The sequence below is a fragment of the Dryas octopetala genome, chromosome 6, assembly GCF_963921425.1.
Source record: "Dryas octopetala chromosome 6, drDryOcto1.1, whole genome shotgun sequence".
NCBI lineage: Eukaryota > Viridiplantae > Streptophyta > Magnoliopsida > Rosales > Rosaceae > Dryas > Dryas octopetala.
Genome location: NC_141371.1, coordinates 21172193 through 21185405, shown reverse-complemented (window position 1 = coordinate 21185405; position 13213 = coordinate 21172193). Strand labels below are relative to the sequence as shown.

Here is a 13213-nt window from a genome sequence, read left to right as displayed (position 1 = left end):
TAGGCAGCCTATATCTAAATTTAGGTACAACCACAACCAAATCCAAATCTCTCAAATTCTCAAACATTCAGTTTGATCATGTCATGGGTACGTAGGCAACCTACCAAAATTTAGGTACAAATCAAATCCATTCAAATTTTCTAGAAATTAATTCCATACACAAAAGTCACAAATTAATTTCTCAAGTCAAATCCAAGGGTCCTAAACCCTACTCAAATTACACAAATCACTATCCAAATTACGCAAACCTTTTAAATGGGTCATTCATCCATTTAAAATCCAAACTCTTGGAACTACGTATGGTTTGATCCTGCAATGGATACGTAGGCAACCTAAAAATGGGTGCAACCGCAGTCGAAAACAAACTTCAAACACTTAACCGAAATTCCTTGAATTTCACTAAAAAATTCCTTTCAATAGGTCTTTCACTTATTGAAAATCCAAACACTCACAAAGTGATCTGTTGGTTTCATTGCAAATTGAAATCAAAGGATATTCTCTTGAGTCAAGGAATTGTAATTAAGAGATGTACTCCATCTTGAATGGGTGGTACCCAAAATAATAAAACCCTTATTCCTTAAATGAATTTAGGTGAAATTATATTGAGTAATATTATTATTTATTTACAATTTTGTTCAACACCACAATACAAATTTTGATGATTTTTGAGTTACAGTCCATAAACGTTGGGTCAGCTGGAATTAAGAAACAACCAAAACCCAATAATTACAAACATTTAAAAATAACATAAAACTATAATGAGAAGGAAATCTAAAACCCACTAGCCACTTCAAAAGATTAAATAGAAATTATGAAAGGCATACAGAGAGAGAGGGAAGCATAGTTTTATTTGTAGAGTGGTTATATTCTCACCCCTTGTCTTATTTTTCCACCTACATTTTATGAAAATAATAATAATGACAAATTTATTTTTTTGTTAAATGACATCAAAGGACTTGACTAAAAAAAATAAAATAAAGATACTTTACTCACTCACTCCCTGCTCACCAACCTCCTTACAACAGTCTAAATTCAATAAACCTTAGAATCGTCTTCTCTAGCTCCTTTTTCTTATATCATCATTCATTTGAGTATATTATTTTTTGGGTAATTGACAATCAAATGAACATTGGAGAGAACTCTCTTATAAAAAATTTCAAATTTGTTTTTTGTGTAGGACAACCACGCAATGCTCTTTCTTTTTCTTCCCTTTTTTGGAAAATTTTGTTGGTCTTATCTTTATATTGTATACCATGGTATTACCGGCGATGTTTTTTGGTTGGCTACCTATCTTCACTTTAATTAGGATGCTCTCCTTGCTAGCATAGTTGAAAACCTGCAGACAATGGTTCCACATGGAGTTGCTACTGGTGTTTCGATATGGAAACAAATTAAAAATTGATCTACAACTTGGAAGAACAAGTAACAAAGTGAATCCTGCAATGATTCCACTCCTACAAGGCTACAATGGAAGTTTGGGTATATCGTTGAATCATGGTCTTGATATTTTTGGCAATAGCAGAAAAATAATTTTATACCTACAAGGTAAAATTATGTTGGATAAATCTGTCAACAAGGGGGTGAGAATATTAGCATTCTTATTTTCATTCTTTTAAAAATTATAAATATTAAAAGATTGTTTTACCATTTTACCCATATATATTTAATGAAATTTATTTTGATTGAACTTTGAATTAATGAAGGGTATTTTGAATGTTTAACCTTCTTTTCCTTCTCCCTCTATATATATAGATTTTCTTTTTAGAGCAGAAAAAAAAAAAAAAAGATAAATAGATAATGAAGTGAATGAATGAATTATGAATGGATCAATCTGTCAACAGCTAGCAATGAATAACTTGATGAAGAAGCATGATGAATACATATATAGTCGATCTCTAGCTTGTTGCTGTTGTTCTTCTTCTCCTCTGTGGTTTAATTAGGGCATAATAAGTTAGCCACTAATGAAGCCAGCGTCGAACGGAATACCGGTGGACCTGACCCAATTAGAGCTCAACCATTTACCATTTTTATCTGGCTCGAGTCCTGTAGCGACAGTAAACTGTTGAGCGATCTGCTTGGGCATCTCTCCGACGAAGCCCTTCGGCATTTTCCCATTCTCTGGATACCTCCTCCACTTGACCCTCTTGGACATGTCGACGGTGGATCCTTGGTTCTTGTACTCTCCGAAGAAGGAGTCTTGAGTGTTGGGGCCACCCGTACCTTGCCATTCCAAGTACCCCTCCGGCTTGACAAAGCCTCCGATTACGTTTTCCATGAAAGCCGCCCTTGCATATCTCTTCCACGGCCTCCCCAAGTACACGTTCACCTGGGACCTCGACAGGAGCAGCTTCCGCTCCGCCGTAATCGTGCAGCCGTGGAGTATGATCGCCCCTGGTTCATGCTCTTCCTGCCTCGCTGGAGCAGTAATGAATGCCATGTTCTGGTTCGGAAGATCTGACTTCCTCACAACAATTTGCGACCTCTGGATCACCACAAGAGCATCACCGAAGATGTAGTCCACGTGTCCGGAGATCTTGCAGTCGCGGAAGAAGAGCCGTCCATATTGCAGGTACAAGGTGTCTTGGAATCCGGTTATATGGCAGTTGAAGACGGCGACTGCGTCTGCTCGTACCCGCAGAGCCACGGCCTGTTCTCCCTTTGGACCGGCCTTGTTCTCGAATCCCATGTCCCTGATAATGGTATTGTTTCCATAAATTGTGAAGCTGGCGCTCAGGGATATACTTTTTCCTGTTCCTTTCTCGCTTTCGTTTCCAGTCACGATGGTGCGTCTGGGGCTATCGCCGTAAATGTAGGTGTTTTTCATATCTTTCTCCACCACTACTTGCTCGTCGTACACTCCAGCCTTGACATGGATCACGAATTTTTCACCCTCCTTCAAACGCTTCTGCGGGTGCATCATGAGCGCGTCCTTGATGGACTTGAACTGCCCACTGCCATCTTGGGCAACCACCACGTTCGGTTTCAACCTCCCGTTGTTTTGTTGCGCCATCAACTTCCGGTCTTTGCTAGACAACCACCCCGGCAACCCTCCCCTCTCGCTCTCGTCCACTGCTCCCATCAGACGTCGACGGTTGAGGGCCTTTTCGTTTAACTCCACGCCCAACAGCTTCAGAATGCTCGACACCTCGCCCACAATCGCTAGGGCGTTGTCGGTGATGGCAGTCACGTTCTTGATGCTCCATTTCATGGGGTCATAAACCTTGTGGTCCTCCTCAGGAATGATGTCGAGGCACGTGCCGGAGTAGGTGATGACGGACTTGATCCAGATCTTCAGCTCCAGCAGGCGGTCCTCCATGGTGTGCAAGTCGGCATCACCCACGAACGAGAACACGGCCTGGATGTCGTTAAGGGCTTCCTTAAACATGTCATTGCATTCCTCCAGGGACAGCTTGGTGCGGGTGCCGTTGCTGGCCTCCACCAACAGCGACTCCGACATGTTTAAGGCCTTCTTCGTCTTATCGGAGACGGCCAGCAGTGTGGCCTTCACGTAGTCCTGGAACTGAGCGCTGCTGTTTTGGGCCACGGGGCTGAGGGTTTGCTGGCATTCGGGTTGGTAGTTTGTGTAATTACACATTTGGGTCACCAACTTCATCTGGGAGGAGAGGCTCTCACTTCCAGGCTTGGAGTTCTTTATGTGGACCACTGCCACCACCGCTGCGATGGCCACACCCACCACCAGTAACAGGGATACCCCCGTTATAACGGCTTTATTTACCATTTTCTTTTTTATTCAGGTGTCCGGCCGGCCCTCCGAACCACTCTATGAGAATCACAGAGCCAGAACGGAGGGAGATTATGAAAAGGTGTACCCACAGAGTGAGAAAGATCGACAGAGAGATGAGATGATACATGGAAGATTTGCATGGTAATATAGTGCTAGCATTTTCCCAAAATAGCTAGCTCTGCATGGAAGCGGAATGGATCTTGAGTGTGCATGGCTGACCGCGTTTTGAGTAACACGCAACCGTTTGTGTTGTGCTCAAATACACGCATTTCCCTGCTATATTTGCGGTCAAATTAAACTCCTGCACCCACAAGTTTTGTTTTTTATTGCTTTGAAGAAAAGAAAAGAAAAATAAATAACAGGTGGAATTCATCAGTTAATTATTATATATACAGAATTTAGATCATTTACCTACCTAGCCTGCCATTTAACGAAAAACAAAATTTCTAAACAGAATTTAGATCGATCATATAATTATCATTGATCGAAGTGTATTTGTCAAAGTTTGTATTTTTATGGCTAGCTTGGATGTACCAAAGAATGGTACAAACAAAAGAAAATTAATGCTTTTTTTATTATTATACCCAAGGAGTTTAATTTCGATTTCAAGAAAATTTTCAATAGAAATTTCGACGGAAATTACTATCAAAATACATAAATTTTGAATGAAACTTTAACATATGTTTATTTAACATATTATCTACTACATAGATAAAAAATATTAAAGAAATCAAATTATATATTAGGTTTCATGTAATATAAGGTGATTATAATGCGCACGGAAGACAAATACTGTTAAAAAAATGAGTCACTAATTAATAATTAATAACACCTCAAATTTATTTATATTACAATATCAAATAATGAATTAAATAAGTATTCAATACCACATAGAATTTCTAGTAAGTTCAAAATTGTCTTCAGTATCATCTAGAGGTGTCAAACGGGTCGGGCCGGCCCGAGCACGACACGGCACGGCACGATTAAAATAGGCACGGCACGGCACGGCACGATTAAATGGGCCGGGCTGGGCCGAAGTTTTTAGCCCATCGGGCACGGCACGAGCACGAGCACGAAATGGGCCCGAATTAGGCACGACTATTTTAACATTGTTTTTTCTATTTTTAAAGAATTTTTCAACAAAAATATTCAATTTTCATGAAAAATAATGTTAATATTTAATTATGAATAAGAAAAAATATCATAAGATTAGTTTTATCACCATAAAAAATAAAAATAAAAATAGGTCCGTGGGCCGGCCCGTTTAAGGCACGGCACGAGCACGAATGGCCCGCGGGCCATGGGCCGTGCTGGGCTTAGGTCTTAACTATATGGGCCGGCCCGAGCACGGCACGAAAGCACGATGGACTCAACTTAAACGGGTCGGGCCGGGCCGGGCCGGCCCGTTTGACACCTCTAGTATCATCATATTATTGTGGGTCTTGAAATTTTTTTAAATTATCCCTGAATTTTATTTGGGAGTTGGGAAAATTTTTAAATTTTTTTCCATTATTTGTTTTTATTTAAAAACATTTTGGAAATTTATTTGAATGGATTTCATATTGGATGATTCCAATTATTAATGTTATTTAGAGGGCCAGGCTCCTTTGCGCATGAAAGATAAATGCAGGTGTAAAATTTTGGCCCTAGATAGTTCGATTAAATATTTAGATCTAATGAATGACAAAGATTAAAAAAAAAAAAACCAAATTCTTTTTTTATTTCTTTTTTTTCCCCTCCCCCGTAACCAAGGAGTAAAATTTCGGATTCCATAGAAATTTCGATGAAAATTTCGATAAATTTTAAATTTCGATAAAAATTAGACAGAAACGACGGAAATTGCTATCAAAATACGAAAATTTTGAATGAAACTTAACCATATGTTTATTTAACTTATTATCTACTACATTGATAAAAAATATTGAAGAAACTAAATTATATAATAGGTTTTATATATGTAATATAAGATAAATATAATGCGCGCTAAAAGTACATACTGCTAAATAAAATTAGTATATTTTTTATACTCTATAATTTCTACACTAAACCCTATATATATACTCTATATACCATAATACTCTTTATACTCTATAATCTATACACTAAACCTTATATACTCTATAATATTCTTGAGAATATAGTATAAGATATTAGAGTTTAGGCCATTTTAAATTATTTTTTATATAAAAATATATTAGGATTTAGGGTTTAAAAACAACTCAACGAAAACCCAAAATTTATTTTTTCTTTCCAATTACCCAGAAGCCCCAAACCTCAATCAAGCCTAAACCCCTTTTCTTTTTTTCTTTTCTTTTTTTTTTCTTTTTGTTTTTCTTTCCTTCCTTTTCCTCCCATGACTTTTTCTTCCAATCTTCCCTTTGCTTTTTATAATGGGCCCCACGTATTAAGAATTTTTATGTTTAGCAATTAAGCCTCCATCTATTTCACTGAATGACAATTGTCAACAGACCAAACTCATCAGCAATTAAGCCCATCTATTTCATTGAATGTCAATTGGCAACAGACCAAACTCATCAGCAATTAAGCCTCCATCTATTTTTGGCAGCAGACCAAACTCATCAACAACCCGCCACCAAACTCATCAGCAAAACCAATTTCCTGAAACTTCCACTTTTGACCAAAACCACTGTCGCATCGCATCTCCTCTTCCTCCCCCATCTCTCCCTCCTCCTCGATCTCCCTCCCTCCCCCGATCTCATCTCCCTTCCCCTATCTCTTCTCTTTCCTCCCCCCTCAATCACCCTCTAAATCTCTCTTTGATCTACCATCGGTGCGCCCTCCGACGTCTAGGTTGTCTCGCCTATTCCTCCCTTCTCTCCCGCTGGTCTCTACCTCCAAGCCAAAACTTTCGCCGAAATTTTGAGAATTTCAAGAAATTTCAAAAATTTCCAAAAATTTGGCCGAATCTGAGCGAAAATTATTTGGTTTGTTGTTAAAAAAACGAAATTTTATACCTTGCTCGTGACCCCCCCTCCCTTTCTCTTTCTTTTTTTTTCTTAATTTCTTCTTTCTTCTTCTTCTTCTCGCGACCTCACCCTCTCTCTTTGATTTTTATTTTCTCAGTAAAATTGCATGCTTGAGTGGGGCCACTCTTTTGGATTTTAGGACTATGGGTCGGCGGCCGACCGCCTATGATCACTGATTGGGAGATTTTATCTTCATCAGAGGGTTTCCTTTCCCTTCCTACCTTGTTTATATGAGTAAGACATAACTTGGGTGAAAGCTTTCTTCTGAGGAAGCCCATGCCAAGACATGAATGACAGCTTGAGGGTTGCAAGCTTGTGGCACTCAATGCACGACATTTCTCATCAATTGTCTCCGATTTCAGGTTGTTACGACATTGAACTCTTCCAAGCTCATACTTTCGATCTTCATTGCTTCCAGTAAGCTAACTGTTAGCTTACTGGTACTTCTCAAAATTTAACATTTTTCTCTGCTTTTAGTTTGTATTGTAATTTAATGGGTTTCAAATAACAACCAAAATGTTACTAAAATGGTGAAAAAATGAAATTTTTACAATTTCTCGCAAAATTTTGCTGGATTTACAAGTTGGAAGCAAGCTAAATTTCGCGAAATCATCGAAATCTTTCCAAGAAACTTATGGAATTGTTATAAAATTTCCTCCCCTCCGAAAAACAAAAATTTCAAAACTAAACTCCTTGATTATACGTACATATATATATATATAAGAATAAAAATTAATGTTCCCATTCTATTTCCCTCTTTACAGGATCGTATGTGTGTGTGCAGCTACACTACAAAAAAAAAAAAAAAAAAACAGTTTAGGTGACGAATTTTCGTTGCCCAAATTTTGTCTGCCAAAGTTAGTCACTCAAGACTTTAGGCGACAAAATCTTGAAATTCGTTGCCTTAAGGGTACATTTAGGCGACGAAACGTGGTTTTACGCAACAAATAATATCAGTTGCCTTGGGCGACGAACCATCTTCGTCGCCTAAAGTGGTTTTAGGCAACGGATATTCATTTTTGTCGCCTAAAGTGATATCATGCCTTTGTCACCTAAAGTGGTTTTAGGCGACGGAAAGTATTCGTCGCCCAAGGTTTTTTTTTTTATTTTTTTTATTTTAACGTTTATTTTACCTTTTAATCCGAAAACTATATAATACAACATAAAATTTATTTAATAAATTTATATTAACACAAATTAGCAAAAAATTCATAATTATATTCAAATTATATATGTACAAACGATATATAACTAATATATAACTAGTGGTCAATCTAAGTCGTCAGCATCAATGGAATCCCTTCTTGGCGGCGGAGGCGGCGTAGACGCGGTAAAACCAGGTAAGTACTAGGTGAACATTGCCTACATCTGTGCCTGCACCTGTGCCTGCATCTGACTCACATGTGTCTGCACTTGTGCCTCGCGAGTCTCTCTCTTGGAATTTAGCTGATGCTGCATCTGCTCCAATCGAGCGGTCAGATCGGCGATTTTCATGCTCCGAAAACTCGGAACATGACTGAAGTGGTGGATTTATTTAGAAATATGAAAAAAAAAAATAATACTCTTAACCTCTATTAAAAGTTTGTCTCACCTTTAAAAAAAAAGAACTAAAAGAATCATTTCTAAACAACGAAACTTATTATTTGAGGGAAAGAAATGTGATTTAAAAAAAAAATTAACGGAGTTTCATTTGTTTTTTTTTTCCAAAATTTATAACCTGTAGAAAGGATCAATATTTCTTAAGATTTCCTTTATACAGAACACAATATTTTACATTTGACACTGTTCAAAACATCCACCACATAATAGTAGTACCAAAACCACATCAGATTAGACATCTGTACTATTTAGCTAGCTTTACGTACATAACATGGTTTCATATATGCATCTCAAAATAAGCTAGCTTTTAACATTTATAGATCTTATAACTTCTCTTCCAAAGAAATATCACATAAGCTTAGCAAAAGAAAGTGGAGCTTGACATTTCATCTCCTCAGGATAACTAAGGAACATCACTAATCTCACCTCTGTGCTCTTGTCCTGAAATAATGACATTAAAGGGCCGGATGAGCTCCACAAGCTCAGTAGGTACAACAAAACCATCCATTGTAACCAAGATTCTATCTTAGCATGCATTCAGAATGTAAAACACATATATAAATTTAATCAGTCTCAAGAAAAGCTATGAAGAGAGTAAAATGAAACATCCATATCTATAACAACAACCAACACAACCAATTAAGAACAACACTCACAAACAGTTAAAGAGATAGGAGAAATATAATTTCAAGTGTTTCAAATCAAACAAGATAAACTGATCTAACAAAATTAAATAATAGGCTTATGATAGATATTTTCTTTTCCTTTGTTAATGCCCAATGCCGTATTCATGAGCTTTCATCATCGGTCACGGCAACCGCCTCGGATTTTGGCCAATGAGTACACCCTGTACAAGCGGACCCTGATCAAGTTTTGGGTCTTTCACCTTAGGGAGACACAATCCCTTCTTAAACCACTCTTCGGGCATAACATCTTTATATTCAATCCAATTTCCACAATTTTCTTATTTATCCTTCCATAATCAATATCCTTACTTCCAAACAAACTTAATTCAACTAATTACTCAAATAAGTGTACTGATTTGTATCAAAGAAAAACAAATATCAACCTATGTACAAAAAATTAGTATTTAATAACCTCAAATAAAGCAAATTCCACCCTGAAAATACAAACAAAAGACTTCCCAAATTAACCCATAAGAGTGAAAGCTTGAGATTGTATGAAAACGACTCATAAAACTAATATCCAAACTATAATTATAATCTGTTTCATATATATATATATATATATATATATAACAAATACTTGCTCTATTTTCACCAAAAAAAAAATCATCGAAAGGAATTACCCAATATTATCAACACTATCTATATAAAATTATAAATAATCAAACCGAATGCACAACTAAGTTAGAGTCAAAGCTACAATAGAATTTTGTTTTCTCCCTACCTCAAGTCTGTAAAGTTAGCAACTAAGTACCCAAGAAGAGCTACCAGACCCACAAGTTATCATCCACAATTTTCTCCCCAATTCAGCTACAATAATAGTGAGAAGGAACGAGTGACTCAGTGAGACAAAACTGTAATTAATGGCAGCTCTTGATTTTTCCTATTACTCTATTGAGTTTTTGATAAATTCTAAGGAGATGGGAAGAAGAAGCTTTTAGAGACAAGGAGAATTAAGTGAGAGAACAATGGGTGAGAAAGAGAAAGGAAAAATAAATAGATGAAGATGAAGGGGTGGTTCGGTGGTGGGAGAGGTATTCTGGAGACTCCTTGTGTAGAACCAAGAAAAGAAATGAGTAGGTAGAAGTGTGAGGAATTACTGGATAGGAATAAAAGAAAGATTAACCATTATAATAATTTTTTTTATTCTTTTGTCAACCTTCTAAATTATTCTAGAAATAAATGGATATATAAGAGGAAATGGATGATTTGTAAGAACCACAATAAACAAGAGCTTCATACACATCATGTGTGGGAGGAGAGAGAAGAGATAGAACCATCTCATTACCTTTTGTCTTAATGAATGAAGTGGGTGCTGAAAAGTGGAAATTAACTTGCAAAACTTACAAAGAAACATATATGTATATATATAATTATCATTTAAAATAAAATAAAACAAAAATCACAACTCAACATCAATAAACAAATAATAACAATGCAAGTTAACTTTTAAGGTTTAATTAAAACCTAGGTTATCACAATTCACCCTCCTTAAAAAAAATTTCGTCCTCGAAATTTGTTCCTTACTTACCATACAATGTAAACAATTCAGGGTACATGTTTCGTATGGTAGTCTCTCTTTCCCAGGTGGCCTCTTCGACTCCATGATGCCTCCATAACACTTTGACTAATGGAATGGTCTTACCACGAAACACTTGGTCTCGAGAATCTAAAATTCGTACAGGTCCGTCGTAAAATGCCATATCCTCTATTATGTCTAAATCCTCCCAATCCAACACATGGGAAGGGTCAGGCTTGTATTTGCGGAGCATAGAAACATGAAAGAAATTATGAACTCGAGCAAGTTGTGGAGGGAGTGCTAAACGATAAGCCACCTCACCAACTCTTTCTAAAATCTCAAACAGACCAATATAGCGAGGTGACAGCTTGCCCTGTTGACCAAACCTCCTAACCCCATGATGAAGTGTAACTCTAAGGAATACATGATCGCCTTCTATAAATGTGAATGGCGTTCTCCTTCTATTAGCATAATGTTTTTGACAGCTTTGAGCAGACGCTTTCGAATGATTTGAACCTGATCAGTAGTTTCACGCACTAAATCAGGAGCTAAAAGAATTTTCTCACCTACTTCTACCCAACATATATAATGGCGATCTACAAGGTCGACCATATAAAGCTTGATACGGTGCCATCTCGATGCTACACTGGTAACTGTTATTATAGAAAAACTCCACCAATGGCAAATGATCGATCCTCCCAGCTTTCTTTGAAGTCTAATACACAAGCACGAAGCATGTCTTCCAAAATTTGAATGGTTCTTTCTGATTGACCATCAGTCTGAGGATGGAAAGCAGTACTAAACTGGGTCAGTGGGGTAGCTGGTCGCCGGGGAGTAGGCCGGAGCTGGCCGCGCCGGTGAGAGAAGGGAGGGGGAGGTGAGTGAGCTCGGGGAGAGAGGGAGAAGTGAGAGAGTGCGGGGGGGCCGGGGGGGGGAGAGAGAGAGATAAAGGGGGAGGGAGAAGAGTGTAGAATTTTCTGGAGAGAGAGAGAGAAATCACAAAGAATTTCTGATTTTGGGTATTTTAAAAACCCACTTATACAAATTTACAAAATTGCCCCTCACTTCACGTGTCCGTATCTTTCAAACCGTAACTCGAAACGACGCGTGCTACGTGTCTATGAAATCGTGGGTTCGAAACCTATCTAACGGACCCAAAGTCAAAATCGAAATCTCATTTATTTTAAAAGTCAAATTTTGGGTCAAGCCCCACATTAAAACAAAAATAAAATAAGTAAAAATTTTAAATCCAAACCCTTTTTATTTTCCAAATAAATCTCAAAATCTTTCAAATACAATTCAACATCTTTTAAAAAAACCTCTCAAAACCATAGTCAAATAAAAATTTAAATTTCCAGTGAAAATTTGGGTCGGGTCGTTACAATCCATTTATGTTAAATCATAATTTTTTTTTTTCCACATTTACCATTCAAACTTTACATTCCATGTTCAAATACCACACATAAAACAAATTTTGGCCAATTACCACCCGGACTTTGCAAATTGTGCTAATGTAGCACTTGCCGTTATATTTCATCCAATATTCTATTAAGTCTAAAGATATTCTCGTCAATTTATATATAAAACATTTAAAAAATACTTCTTTTATTTGCTTGCCAAAAACTTACATACTCAATTTTCATAAATAAGAAAGTTACATACAGATACTCAGTAAACTTATCGGCCTTTGCTTGGTTATTTGCATGTCTACCCAATTACATTAACCATTACATCGATCAGCTATGAGTATTCATGACTGGAAGGAAAGAATGAAAGATGCATGCTGATGTTCAAGCAGAAAAGATTAGTATCGTAAACCTGATCATGTTTGAAAAATACATTGAAATAATTATTTTTCATAGAAATATTTATTTTATAAACTAAAATATTTTAGAATTAAAAATGAATAATCAAACCTCACCTTCACACTTATCAGCCACCACCATCGACACACTTCACAACCACCGTGTTTGGCACAACCATTTTTGGTCGATTAATATTTTTTATATTTTTAATTTAAGTATAAAATTTATATTTTCATTACAAAAATTATTTAGAAATACATTTTCAATTTTCTAAAAAATAATTAGTTTTTTATTTAGACAAAAAAAAAAAGTTTTTAAAATTCTGTTCAAGGACAAAATGGAAAGTTTATGAAAAAACAATTATATATTTTATTCATCAGACTCATCGAGATTTAAAAAGCCCAAAAAAAAAAAATAGTTAAACAATTTTGTAGGTATAGCATCCATATGGTGTGGTGGTTCGGGTTTAGTCATGTTTGGTGACCAAGGTAGCTGGATCGTCACATGCTGCCTGCACATGGAAATGTAGGCCCTGTTTGGTACTCTATTCAAAACCAGTTTTTTGTTTTTAAAATCCCAAAATTGTTTTTAAGTTTCGAAAATACGTTTGGTAGCCAATTTTGAAAAAGAAATATTTAAAAATAATTCAAAAACAAGGCATTTTATGAAAACGACTAAACATCGTTAATTAATTAAGAATTAATGATACTATGGCAGTGCTACCCTCCCTATCCACGAATTAATCTACTCAAAACGCGGTCAGCCATGCACACTCAGCCATCCAAAAATAGATGGAGGCTTAATTGCTGATCGATGAGTTTGGTCTGTTGCCAATTGACATTCAATGAAATAGATGGGCTTAATTGCTGATG

General features: G+C 36.6%; 1 protein-coding gene and 1 pseudogene across 1 annotated transcript; both read right to left on the bottom strand.

Moving 5' to 3' along the window:
• Positions 1-1951: 1951 nt before the first annotated feature.
• LOC147283218 (pectinesterase pseudogene) lies at positions 1952-3739 on the bottom strand (annotated as a pseudogene).
• Positions 3740-10540: 6801 nt separating this feature from the next.
• LOC147283217 (uncharacterized) lies at positions 10541-12482 on the bottom strand. The gene is made up of 2 exons (XM_086248383.1): positions 12458-12482; positions 10541-11052 (listed from the first exon to the last, which is right to left on the bottom strand). Exons 1-2 carry the CDS (start codon positions 12480-12482, stop codon positions 10541-10543), a joined length of 537 nt encoding a protein of 178 aa, XP_086104509.1.
• Positions 12483-13213: the final 731 nt, after the last annotated feature.